The sequence below is a fragment of the Suncus etruscus genome, chromosome 9, assembly GCF_024139225.1.
Source record: "Suncus etruscus isolate mSunEtr1 chromosome 9, mSunEtr1.pri.cur, whole genome shotgun sequence".
NCBI classification, from domain to species: domain Eukaryota; kingdom Metazoa; phylum Chordata; class Mammalia; order Eulipotyphla; family Soricidae; genus Suncus; species Suncus etruscus.
This window is the reverse complement of record NC_064856.1, coordinates 110,847,637-110,858,927: the sequence shown is the minus strand read 5'-3', so window position 1 is coordinate 110,858,927 and position 11,291 is coordinate 110,847,637. Positions and strand designations below refer to the sequence as shown.

Below are 11,291 nucleotides of genomic sequence, written 5' to 3'. Positions count from 1 at the left end.
AGGATGGGCTGGAGTACAGCGGTGGGGTAGGGCTTAGTGACACCTACTGTTTCTGGGGGGATGGTCGGGACCAGGGTGAGGCACCTGTGTTCCAACCTTTGAGAGGCAGGCGCCTTGCCAATTGATTCACACTTGTATACTCAGGCATCTCAGCACAGGGCTGGGCCCTGAAGAAAGTATTAGAATGTATGGGAGGATGGAGGATGATTTGGGTCTTACCTTGCAGTGTTCGGGGGCTATTCCCGGCTCTGATGCTTGCTCCTGTGGTGCTGGAAATCAAATCCAGGCCTTAGAAAGCAGCTCAGTCCTCTGAGCCAGCCCCCAGCCCCTAAATTGTATTTAAGGAGTATCATATCAACAATGATATATTAGGAGGCTCTTTTAGGGGGGTCTCCTAAGGTCCCTTTCCAGGGATTTTTTGGTCAGCCGGCCAGCAGTGACGTACAGAGGCCTGAGGATGTGGTGCTGCCTCGGCCCTGTGCGCTGGAGACCATCCCACTACCTCATCAGTGCTGGCAGCTATGAGGTTTTTCTTTCCTTTTTCCTTTCCTTTCCTTTCCTTTCCTTTCCTTTCCTTTCCTTTCCTTTCCTTTCCTTTCCTTTCCTTTCCTTTTTCCTTTCCTCTTTCCTTTCCTCTTTCCCCTTCCCTTCCCTTCCCTTCCCTTTCCCTTTTCCCTTCCCTTTCCCTTTTCCCTTCCCTTCTTCCCTTCCCTTCCCTTCCCTTCCTTTTCTTTTCTTTTCTTTTCTTTTTTTTTTTTTTTGTGGTTTTTGGGTCACACCCGGCAGTGCTCAGGGGTTATTCCTGGCTCCGTGCTCAGAAATTGCTCCTGGCAGGCACGGGGGACCATATGGGACGCCGGGATTCGAACCGATGACCTTCTGCATGAAAGGCAAACGCCTTACCTCCATGCTATCTCTCCGGCCCCTCTTTTCTTTTCTTTTCTTTTCTTTTCTTTTCTTTTCTTTTCTTTTCCTTTCTTTTCTTTTCTTTTTTCTTTTCTTTTCTGTGTGTGGCCACACCCAGCAGTGCTCAGGATTACTCATGGCTCTGCACTCAGAAATTACTCCTGGTAAGCTGGGAGACTGTATGGGATACCAGGGATCAAGCCCAGATTGCTGTGTGCAAGGCAAATGCCCTAACCACTGTACTATCACTCTGGCCCCTGTGAGAGTTTTTCTTTTCTTTTTTTCGGGCCACACCCATCTGATGCTCAGGGGTTACTCCTGGCTAAGGGCTCAGAAATTGCCCCTGGCTTGGGGGGACCATATGGGACACCGGGGGATCGAACCTCGGTCGTGATCTTTCCTTGGCTAGTGCTTGCAAGGCAGATACCTTACCTCAAGTGCCACCTCGCCGGCCCCAAGAGAGTTTTTAAGGATGCAACAGATCCACAGCATCAAAAACAAAACAAAAAACCCAATATTGAGAGGAAGAAATGGAGGAAAGAGGATTCCCTGGCTTTGGCAGGCAGGCTGGAACTCACTGGGGTCCTTGGCAGGACACAGCAGTGTAAAAGAGCACCCACAGATGGGAGCAGAAGTGTTTGGCTGGCCATTCGCTCCCTAGACCCTGGAAAGCATGTGAACTCAAAACTCTTCTGGTGGTTCCTGGGTTGTTCGATGACAAAAGTGAGTTAAGCAGGGCAGGATGTGGGGGCGGTGGCAGGGAAGAAAGGGAGACAGAAATGGATGAAGACTAGCAGGGAGAATAGGCTACTGTGGCATTCTGTAGCAAAAGCCAGGGAATGGCTGGAGGAAGGGTCAGCAGGGTGGCAAAGAACCCATGGCCTCCAGCACAGGCAGCAGGGTCAGAGGGCCTGGTAGGGGTAAGCACTGTAGCTCACTGTGGAGGGACCTGGACAACACCTGAGGGGCCATGGCACAGGGGAACCCGCTGAGTCACCCTGTGGGGCCGGGAGGGTGGAGCCTGGTGAGTGAGGGGCCTGGGGCCTTTCCAAGTGCTCATCTCTCAGCAGGACAGCGGGTGTGTCATGGGCACACATGGGTGGGCGGGGGTCCTCTTTAGACCAGGAATCCAGAGGTGCACTTTAGAACCCAGAACACCTGGGGCTCTGGAATGGGGGACCACTGTTTCCCCCAGGGAAAAGTAGCTATGTGGGCCACAGGAAGTGGGGCAGAAACCTCTTCTTCCTCCTCTCATTGGGAAGTGCACTGGGATCCGTGTGGGTGGAGGGGTGCTGGGTACAGACACAGCCCTGGAATTCAGAGGAGGCAAATTGGGGGCAGTGAGTAGGAGGTGGTACAGAAATGGCTCAGTACAGCCCGGTACATGCAGAATCCCTTGGTATGTGAGAAACCACATTCAAACACACTCAGACGCACACTTTCACATTCTCGCACATATTCATACACACATTTCATACTCATATGCACATGCTCATATGTACACACTACCACATTCTCTCATGCTCATATTCTCTCTCTCTCTCTCTTACACACACACACATACACACCTCTCTCTCTCTCTCTCTCTTCTCTCTCTCTCTCTCTCTCTCTCTCTCTCTCTCTCTCTCTCTCACACACACACACACACACACACACACATACTCTTCCACTCTCACTCCTCTGAGGGTGCTCCCTACCCCCTCTCCAGATGATGGGTCTGTGGTGGGTCTTATTGAGGCTCTGAGCTCAGCGATACCCTTAGCACCCCCCTCTTGTCAGGAGCCACCACTGTCCTGGCCTTTGTTCCTTCAACTTTTGAGCTCCCTGAGTCAGCCTGGCTTCCTGGTTGGTTTCCCAGCAGTGGACAAAGCCCCTGTCAGTGGGGCAGGGGTGAAGTAATGAGGAGGGCAGGCTGGCCCTCAGTTGGGCGAGTTCGAGGTCACCTCTCAGGCCAAGCAACTGAGGACTTCCTCCCAATCAGCCGAAGTGTGACACCTGGTGGCCAAGGGGAGAATGGCCCGGAGGGGGCCCTTTGCAAGTGTCAGGCAAGGGGGTGGGGGGCTGCAGCCAGGAAGTCTAAGGTGAAAGGGGGAAGAGATGACAGTAAGGGCAGATGGACACACAGGGAAGAAGGACTTCCCCTTAAGTCCATTAGGCCTGAGAACCAGGAGCGTAGAGGATGGGGAGAGCCTAGGAGAACTCCTCAGAAGATTCTGGCTCACGGTATACGAATGGAGGTTGGGGTGTGTGAGTACGTGAGCTGGGGGTGGGGTGGGGGAATCTGGCTGCCCAGAACCTCCAGCACAAAGTGGGTGGCAGGGCCTGGGGCCCTGAGGAAGGGGGGTGCCGGGGAAGAGGGAAGGAGGGCCGGTGACGCCTCACAGCCTCATGGGCCTCAGGCAGCTGTTTCCCCTTACCTGGCTACCCCCACCTCCCAAACCCACAGGCCCCCTCCTTGAGCTGGGGGGAGGAGTGCTTAAGGCACCTGCACTGAGCTGAGGCCCCCCCATACCGGCACATTGTCTGAGCTAAGCCTAGTCTAATCTCGCCTCCATTTGAGCAGCTGGTTGGGGGGCCTCAGCCTGCAGAGGGTGCTGGGCTTCCCTCCCAAGTCTTTCCTTGCCTTCTCTCCTGGATTCTGACAAGTGTTTGACCTGGAGTGTTCCTGGGCTACCAAAGGTCACTCCCTGTATCTGGTCAGCAGCCTCAGGGGGTCACAGCTGACCCAGGAACCTGATCTCAGGAGATATTCTGCAGGAGCTTGTAGCCCTGTCTGCCCTGAGTCTGGCTGCTAGCCTGAAGCAGACACTGTGGCCAGGGCCACAGGAGGCTGCCCACAGAGGGACAGGCAGAGGTCCCCGGAAGGAAGGGGATGGGGAAGAGCGGGGGCAGGAATGAAGGAAGGTTTCCAGGAATGGGCAGACCCAGGGCTGGCCCGAGTGCCAGCATGGCTCCAGGAGAGGGAGGCCCACACCTGTGTGCTGCCAGAGAGCCAGTCCTCAGATGTACACCCCTTGGGGAGCAAACGAGGGGCCTGAGGCCCTGGGAGGCACCTTCTAGGTGGGGTGGGATGCTGACAGGGCCAGGCAGGGATGAGGCTGGGTAGTGGAAAGGACGGAGCAGGCTGCCAGAGGTCCCAAGGCCCGCCATGGGCGCCCAGCGGCACACCCCATTTCACGCTCCCTGGGCGGTGGCAGGGCCCCACGGCTATCAGCTTTCAGGGTGGGAGGGACCAGGAATGAGGAGGGGTCGGCCCCACCCAGGGCTCCCCACTCCCTCAGGGCTTTGTGGGCTCATATCTGGGTGCCAGGCATCTCTGGGAACACCCTAGTGGGGTGACCAGCCAGGCTCCAGAAAAGGCCTGTGACTGCCTGGACCCTGTGCCAAGCCCTCCAGGCCTCTCAGGGACCCCTCTCACCTCCCCGTTCTGTCATCCACAGCTTCCTTAAGGGGGATCTCCTGGCAGAGAGGGATTACATAGGCCAGGCTGAACAGTAAGGCAGGGAAGGGCCTCCCTCACTCCTCAGGGAGATGGTTGGGAGTCCAAAGCCTCTTTGTCCTCTAGCAAGCCTGTGGCTCCACTGGGGTCTCACCTCCCTCTAGTCCAAATCCCAGAGCAACGGGACACAGAGGTCCTTGGGCCCAGCAGAAAGAAGCCAATGGCATCCCTCGAGGGCAGTTTGAGACTGCCGGTCCCTGTACCAGCTCCCAAGCTCCCACTGGCTAGTGCTTCAGTCTGCTGCCAGGAAGCTGGTGAGGGGGAGGCAGAAGCAGGAGTGAGTCAGCGATGACAAGGGGGGGGGACAAAGGTCATGGAGAGAGAATTGAGAGACACTGTTCTAACAGCCCCTTCTTGCAGGAGCTCCTTCAGCCCTGTGGTCCAACCCATCTCTGACCTTCCTCCCCAGTCTCCTATGTCAGGAATGTCCTCCTCACACGCACAATGTGGAGAATTTGAGTGTCCCCATGTGCCCTGTGTGAACGAGGGGGCTGAAATTAAGCCGGGGCCCCCTCGGGGCAAGGCTGCTCTGTCAGCTCTTCCTACCTTTAGGAAGCAATTTCAGCTGTTTCAGCTGAGAAGCATGTGGGAAAGCCTGAGGGCCCTAGCAGACGTGGCAGGCTTAATGCCACAGAAGTGCCAGGCCCTTGGCGGCTACTTCATGCTCACATTAAAGGGAGAGAGACGGGGGCATTTTCCGGATGAAGAGCTGGATCCCAACACGCGGGCTTCGGGCCCACGATGGAATCTTCCGGCCTGGGCCTGGCTATGCAGGCAAGGGCTGTCGGCCGGACCCCTGCAGAGCCACAGGCTCACACAGCAGCTCGCCTAGACGGCGAAGGGGCAGTGCTCAGGGCGTAGACTGTGAGAAAGGAGCGATCGCAACCCAGCCCGGGCTTCTCCAGCCGGGTCTCCAGGGGCCCGGGGGCGGGGTGGGAGCCGAGAAAGAGCAGGATCAGCCCCAAGTCTCTTTGGACCTCCAGACCTGCCCGCCACCCCCACCCCGGGCGCGCGGGCCAAGGGGCGGGCGGGCGGGGAAGGCTCCAGCTGGGCTCTGGGGAGCAGCAAAACCGGCCACGGGGATTAGCGAGGCTGAAAGAACATTTGCCTAGGAAGGGAAAACGGGAAGTGAGAGGCCGGGACTAACGCTCGACGCTCCCCCGGGACCCGCTGCGGAACAGGGGGGGCAGGAGGTGGCGAAGTCTGGGGCATCTAGACGGGTCCCCCACCCCGGCTTCACCCCTTGCTCCCCGAACACAGCTGCAGCCGTGGCCCCGCCCCGGGCGCCCGCGATTGGCCGGCGCGGGGCCCCGCCCCTCGGGCGCGCCGTCGCCATTGGCTGCCGCTGTGGACTTGACGCGAACGGGGTGGGCGGGGCGTCCTTGCCCGGAAGCGGCGCACTTCCTCTGGGCTCGTCTGGGTCACCTCGTCTGCCCACCGCTGGCCCCTGGCCGGGCGCCCCGTCTCTCTCTCCCCGCAGCTGTCTCTCTCGTGCCCACGGCCCGTCTCGCTCCTTCCCCGCGTCGCCGCCTTCTCCGCCTGCCTGGGTGGCCGCCATGGGCCGGAAACGGCTCATCACCGACTCCTACCCCATAGTGAAGCGGAGGGAGGATCCCAGTGGGCCCACCAAGGGGGAGCTGGCACCCGAGCCAGGTCTCTGAGGTCCGGGTGGGGGCTGGGGACACTCGGAGGGGCTGCCCGGGAAGGGACGGGAAGGGAAGGGAAGGGAAGGGAAGGTCGCCAGGCACGGCTGGTGGGGCCTGAGGGTCAGCAGTGTCCTTGCAGGGGAAGAGCCCGAGCCTGAGCCCTTGCCTCTGAGTGTGGATGACGCCGAGCTGGAGCTGCTGAGGCAGTTCGACCTGGCCTGGCAGTACGGCCCCTGCACAGGTGAGCTTGCCTGCAGCCAGCCCTGACTGACGTCCACCGTCTCGGACACAATTGGGCCCGGCCTGGCCTGACCCTGCCCTCCTGGGCACTGTCTCCTGGAATGTGGAGGTGGGGGTGTGTGTGTGTGAGGAGGGCCAAGGACACACCCCTGGCCTCTTCCCGGACCCCAGGAAATTCTTTCCTCCTTGGCAGGCATCACCCGGCTGCAGCGCTGGCTCCGGGCAGAGCAGATGGGCCTGGAGCCTCCCCGTGAGGTGTGCCAGCTGCTGCAGACCCACCCTGGAGACCCCCGCTACCAGTGCAGGTTAGGGCTTTTGGGGCTGCCCTGACCTGAGGGGGAGTGGCTGACAGCACTGGCCTCTGGCTCAGGGTTTTAGCTCAGTGGCCAAGCTGACTCTCTCTGCCTTTCCTCACCATAGCCTCTGGCACTTCTATCCCCTCTGAGGCACCACCTGAGACTGCGTCACTGCCCGAGTCCCCAAGATCAACAGGACAGAGAGACAGCCAGTGGCTGCCCCTCACTTGGCCTGCTGTGAAGGCCTCTTCACTAAGGAAAGGCTGAATCTGGAGAGCTCCCAGCTCCTGGAACCTGACTCCTTGGGGCCCCTTCTGATTTCCAGATCTTCCTCACCACCTGCCGAGAGCCTTTGGGGCTGAAGCTCAGCATCTCCTAGCGCCCAACAATGGTCTCTCAGGACAAGGCCCAGGCCAGGATCCCTCTGATGCCCGCTTCACCCTCAAACTCCAACATTGGGGCTTGGGTGGCACAGCAGATGAGGCACCACCTGTGCCCCAGACACAGGCAGGTGAAGCCCTCACCCAAAGCTGGCAATCTGTGGGCAGAACTGGCTGAGCACAAGGGCCATGGGTTTATCAATAAAGGACATTGAGCCTGGAAGCCTGGGGCCCCTTCCTCTGACTCGGCTCTGGCAGACCAGGTGAGGGATGGGAGAAGACCAGTACAGTCTCCGGGTCTCGGCATGGCTGCTTGTGCTATCAGACCTGAGGAAGACAACTGCGACTCCCTCACAGCCGAGCAGCCTCTGGCACCCCCTGGTGGTGCCCAGAGTAACTAAGAAACCTAGAAGAGCCACAGTGAGAAAGGTTCTTGGGCAACAAGGAGGATCCAGGGTCGCTGGCTCATAAAGTCCACACAGATCTGCTCCTTTCCAGAGAGTACCTCTGATTCCCACATTGGGGATTCACCAAGATCGAAAGTGGGGTCGTGGCTAGCTCTCCACCCACAGAACCTGCCCAGAAATGACCATTCTGTAGGGGACTAGCTCAGGTAGCAAAGTGCACACCCAACACATGTGAGGCCCTGAGCTCCATGCTCAGTGATGCAATCCCACCCCAGCACCACAGGAAGGGCCTCAAGAAAGAAACAGCCAACAGATGGGGCAGACAGCTAAAAGGGCTGCAGCGTCTGCTCTGCAAGCAGGGACCCCTGGCACCATTAGAAGCAATGCCTAAGAAGCACTGTGTGTGGCCCACAAACAAACCCATATAATAGAGAACACAGAGATGGGCTTTTTCTCAGAGTTCTGTTTAGGACAAGACCAGGGCAGCATCTGTAGAAGAGACCTGGAACCACGTAGGAACATGAGAAAGGGTGCCCGCCCTTTTTCCTCTATGGGGCTCCCCGAACCTCACTCCAAAGGCTGGCAGGGACAGGAGCAAAACGCCTTTCTTCACCCATCTTTCTGGCATTGACCTGCCGTGGTACCTAACTTGGGGGCCTTCCAACCAGTGCCAAAGAAGTCTGGCATCACTCCAGGGATCCTCCATCAACCAGTTAGATGTTTCAGTATGGAACAGGTCTACTCAGGAAAGTGAAGAGGAAGAGTTGTGAGACAACCGGCACTTCCACAGCAGCAGGGAGGGGATGGCACAAAGATTGGGGCCATGTGCAGCATTTCTTCCCACCTGTGTCACACCCCTGCCTGTCTGCTGAGCACCCGAGTTTCTCTTGAACTATCATGATGATGAGGGGACCAGCACCAACCCACAAAACTATAGAGATGGTGGTCAGCAATATCTGGGGTAGAAGTCAGAGAGGTACCCAAGGCTGGCACTGAGCTGACCTAAACAGGTATGGGAGCAATCCTGATACTAGTGTGCACGTGCCGGAGCTTAGGGTGAGTTTGACAAGAAGAAAACTCCTGTGTGGGAGATAAAAACCAGGTGAGATGAGCCACCTGGAAGGAGAAGGTGGGCAGCTGACCCTAGCAATGCCTCCTCCCCCTGTGAGGGCCCTCACTCACCTTACCTGGTACACTGGAGGGTCTGTGGGCCTGGCACTCTGACCTGGAGACTTAGTACTTGTAGATTTCATCTGAAAACATCAGCCTGGTTTGTGTTCTATTTAGTGCAATCTGTCAGGAACATAAAAATGTTTTTATAAAGTTTTGGGGTTTTTTTTGGTTTCTTTGGGTCATACCTGGCAGCACTCAGGTGTTACTCCTGGCTCTATGCTCAGAAATCGCTCCTGGCAGGCTCAGGGGACCATATGGGATGCCGGGATTCGAGCCACCGACCTTCTGCATGAAACTCAAATGCCTTACCTCCACACTATCTCTCCAGCCCCTGAAACTTTACTTTTTACAGTATTCTAAATTGTGGCACCTAAATAAAAAGGGGGAAAGAAGAGTGAAATAAAGCAAAGCCACAAGAGGCTACACCCCATGTGCCTGAGCCGAGCTCAATTGTGGAAAGCACCAAGCAGGGCTCACTAAAGTGGAAGGCTTGGTAGCAAGAAGAATAGGCAGGCAGGGCCCAGGAAACAAACAGTTTGAGCCCTAGAGTTGCAAGCCCCCGCCCCAAGAACATCTGGATATATAACTCTGGTGGTTCCCAATGGGCCTGAACACCAGTCACTGGGGTGACAATGTAGGACTGAGCATCACTGCAAGTGGCCCTCGAGGAACCACAGGAGGTCCTCCAAGAGCAGACAGGCACATTGAACACAAAGAACACTAAACACTGGGCAGAGGAGAAGGTACAGCATGGTTCGTGCTACATATCAGTAGTGGCTTAGTTTTTCAGTCCCCACAACAAGCGTAGAAATAATGATAAAATGAGTTGGGATGGAGGGAGGCATGGGAGCCATGTGATGCCAGGGACTGAAGAGATTGATTCCATGGCCCAGTGCATGCTGGACATAGGCACCACCCCTTTGAACCATCTCCCTGGCTCCACTGAAAAACCTTTCCTTTTTGGCTTTGGGATCACATGTAATGTGAGTGAATGAGGGGAGATGAAACCTGGGGATTCTGCATGGAAAGCATAGATCCCAGCTCTATGAGCTCTCTCATGGCCTAAAATAAAACTTCTTTTTTTTTTGTTGTTTGTTGTGTTGTTCCTTTTTTTTTATTTGTTTTTTTGACCACACCTGGTGACGCTCAGGGGTTACTCCTGGCTATGTGCTCAGAAACTGCTCCTGGCCTAGGGGACCATAGGGGATGCCGGGGATCAAACCAAGGTCCATCCTGGGTCAGCCACATGCAAGGCAAGCGCCCTACCATTGTGCTACCGCTCTGCCCATGCCCCCAATTTTTTTTTTTTTTACTTCTTGAGCCATGCTTGGTGATAATCAGAGGTTACTCCTGGAAATGCTCAGGGGAGGAGGAAGGGCATATGCTCCCAAGATGCTGAGATGTGAGGTGTGACAAACAGTCCACCTTTACTCGAGGACGTGAGGAGTAGGGGCTTGTTACCCCTCCCCAGGCCAAATGCTAATCTTACCTGATGGTCAGGCTTTTATTATTTATTATTTTATTTTATTATTTATTTTATTTTAATATTTTATTTATTATTATCAAGGACTTTTATTAATTTAATTAATTCAACAGGAGCTATCTTGGTGGGATAGAGGGCTGGTCCTTCTGCTTAGATCCTTTGTTCTCTCTTTTTTGTTTTTTGGGTCACATCTGGCAGTGCTCAGGGGTTACTCTTGGCTCCACGCTCAGAAATCACTCTTAGCAAGCATGGGGGACCATATGGGATGCCGGGATTTGAACCAATGACCTTCTGCATGAAAGGCAAACGCTTTACCTCTATGCTATCTCTCCAGCCCCAGGTCCTTTGTCTCTTGAAGAAAGAGTATGTTCTAGAAACCTCTTTTTTGGAGGAGTGGAAGGAAGGAGACTAGAGGTCCTGATGACGCCTAATGGTGGAGTTTTGACTTTCCCTCTGGGTCAGTGGTCTTTAACCACCAGCTCAAGGAGTTGCTGGCCTGCAGCAGAAAGGATGAAAAGTACTGGGCTGCCACTCCCTGACTGGTACGAAGGACAGATAGGACAGGTATGGTCAGCAGGTACAGGAAGCTGAAGCACCAAGCCTGCTCCAGGAAGGAAAGCACAGCAGGAATAGGTTTGGATTGTGGAATTGGCCTCTACTATTATAGAAAATTGCGGTTACAAGTTCATTTCATGGGCTCCCTGTATGGAGCATCACCCATACAGAGCCTTCCTCCATGGTCTCCCATGCAGAATATCCTCCTGGGCTACGGAAGGGCTTCCCCACTTCTCTCCTCGCACATGGGTCTGCTCTCTTCAGTGGATTTCCCAATCCCACCCCTTGTCTCCCAATGAGAGCATCAATGAGAGTGCACGTCCAGATATGACCCGAACTGCCCCCACTCCAAAAAAATAGGGACTTTCCCATGAATAGCCCTGACTACTGGATTCTGAAGAGTGCTCCAGGGAGCACCCAGATAGATGCTCATCAATTGAGCAGTGGACTGTGGCATTTGAGCATGTCAATCAACTGAACATTACTCCGCCCCAGAAGTGAAGTGGTCTGAGTGTGTTGTGTGTCTGTGATGGGGAAGCCCAGTGCTGCACTCTTGAGAGCAGACTAAGTAGAGGCCTGGATGGGCCCTGCACCCAGGGTCAGTGCTTCTGCTCTGTCTGGCACACCCCACCCACTGCCAGGGGATACCAATGGTGAAATAGGAAATAGAAATTAGGGGGCCGGAGACATAGCATGGAGGTAAGGC

General features: G+C 55.7%; 1 protein-coding gene across 1 annotated transcript; it reads left to right on the top strand.

The window, feature by feature from the left end:
* Positions 1–5,780: 5,780 nt before the first annotated feature.
* POLD4 (DNA polymerase delta 4, accessory subunit) lies at positions 5,781–7,190 on the top strand. Its single transcript, XM_049780521.1, has 4 exons — positions 5,781–6,058; positions 6,191–6,292; positions 6,485–6,596; positions 6,712–7,190. Exons 1-4 carry the CDS (start codon positions 5,962–5,964, stop codon positions 6,734–6,736), a joined length of 336 nt encoding a protein of 111 aa, XP_049636478.1. The 5' UTR covers positions 5,781–5,961; the 3' UTR covers positions 6,737–7,190.
* The last annotated feature ends 4,101 nt before the right edge of the window (positions 7,191–11,291 follow it).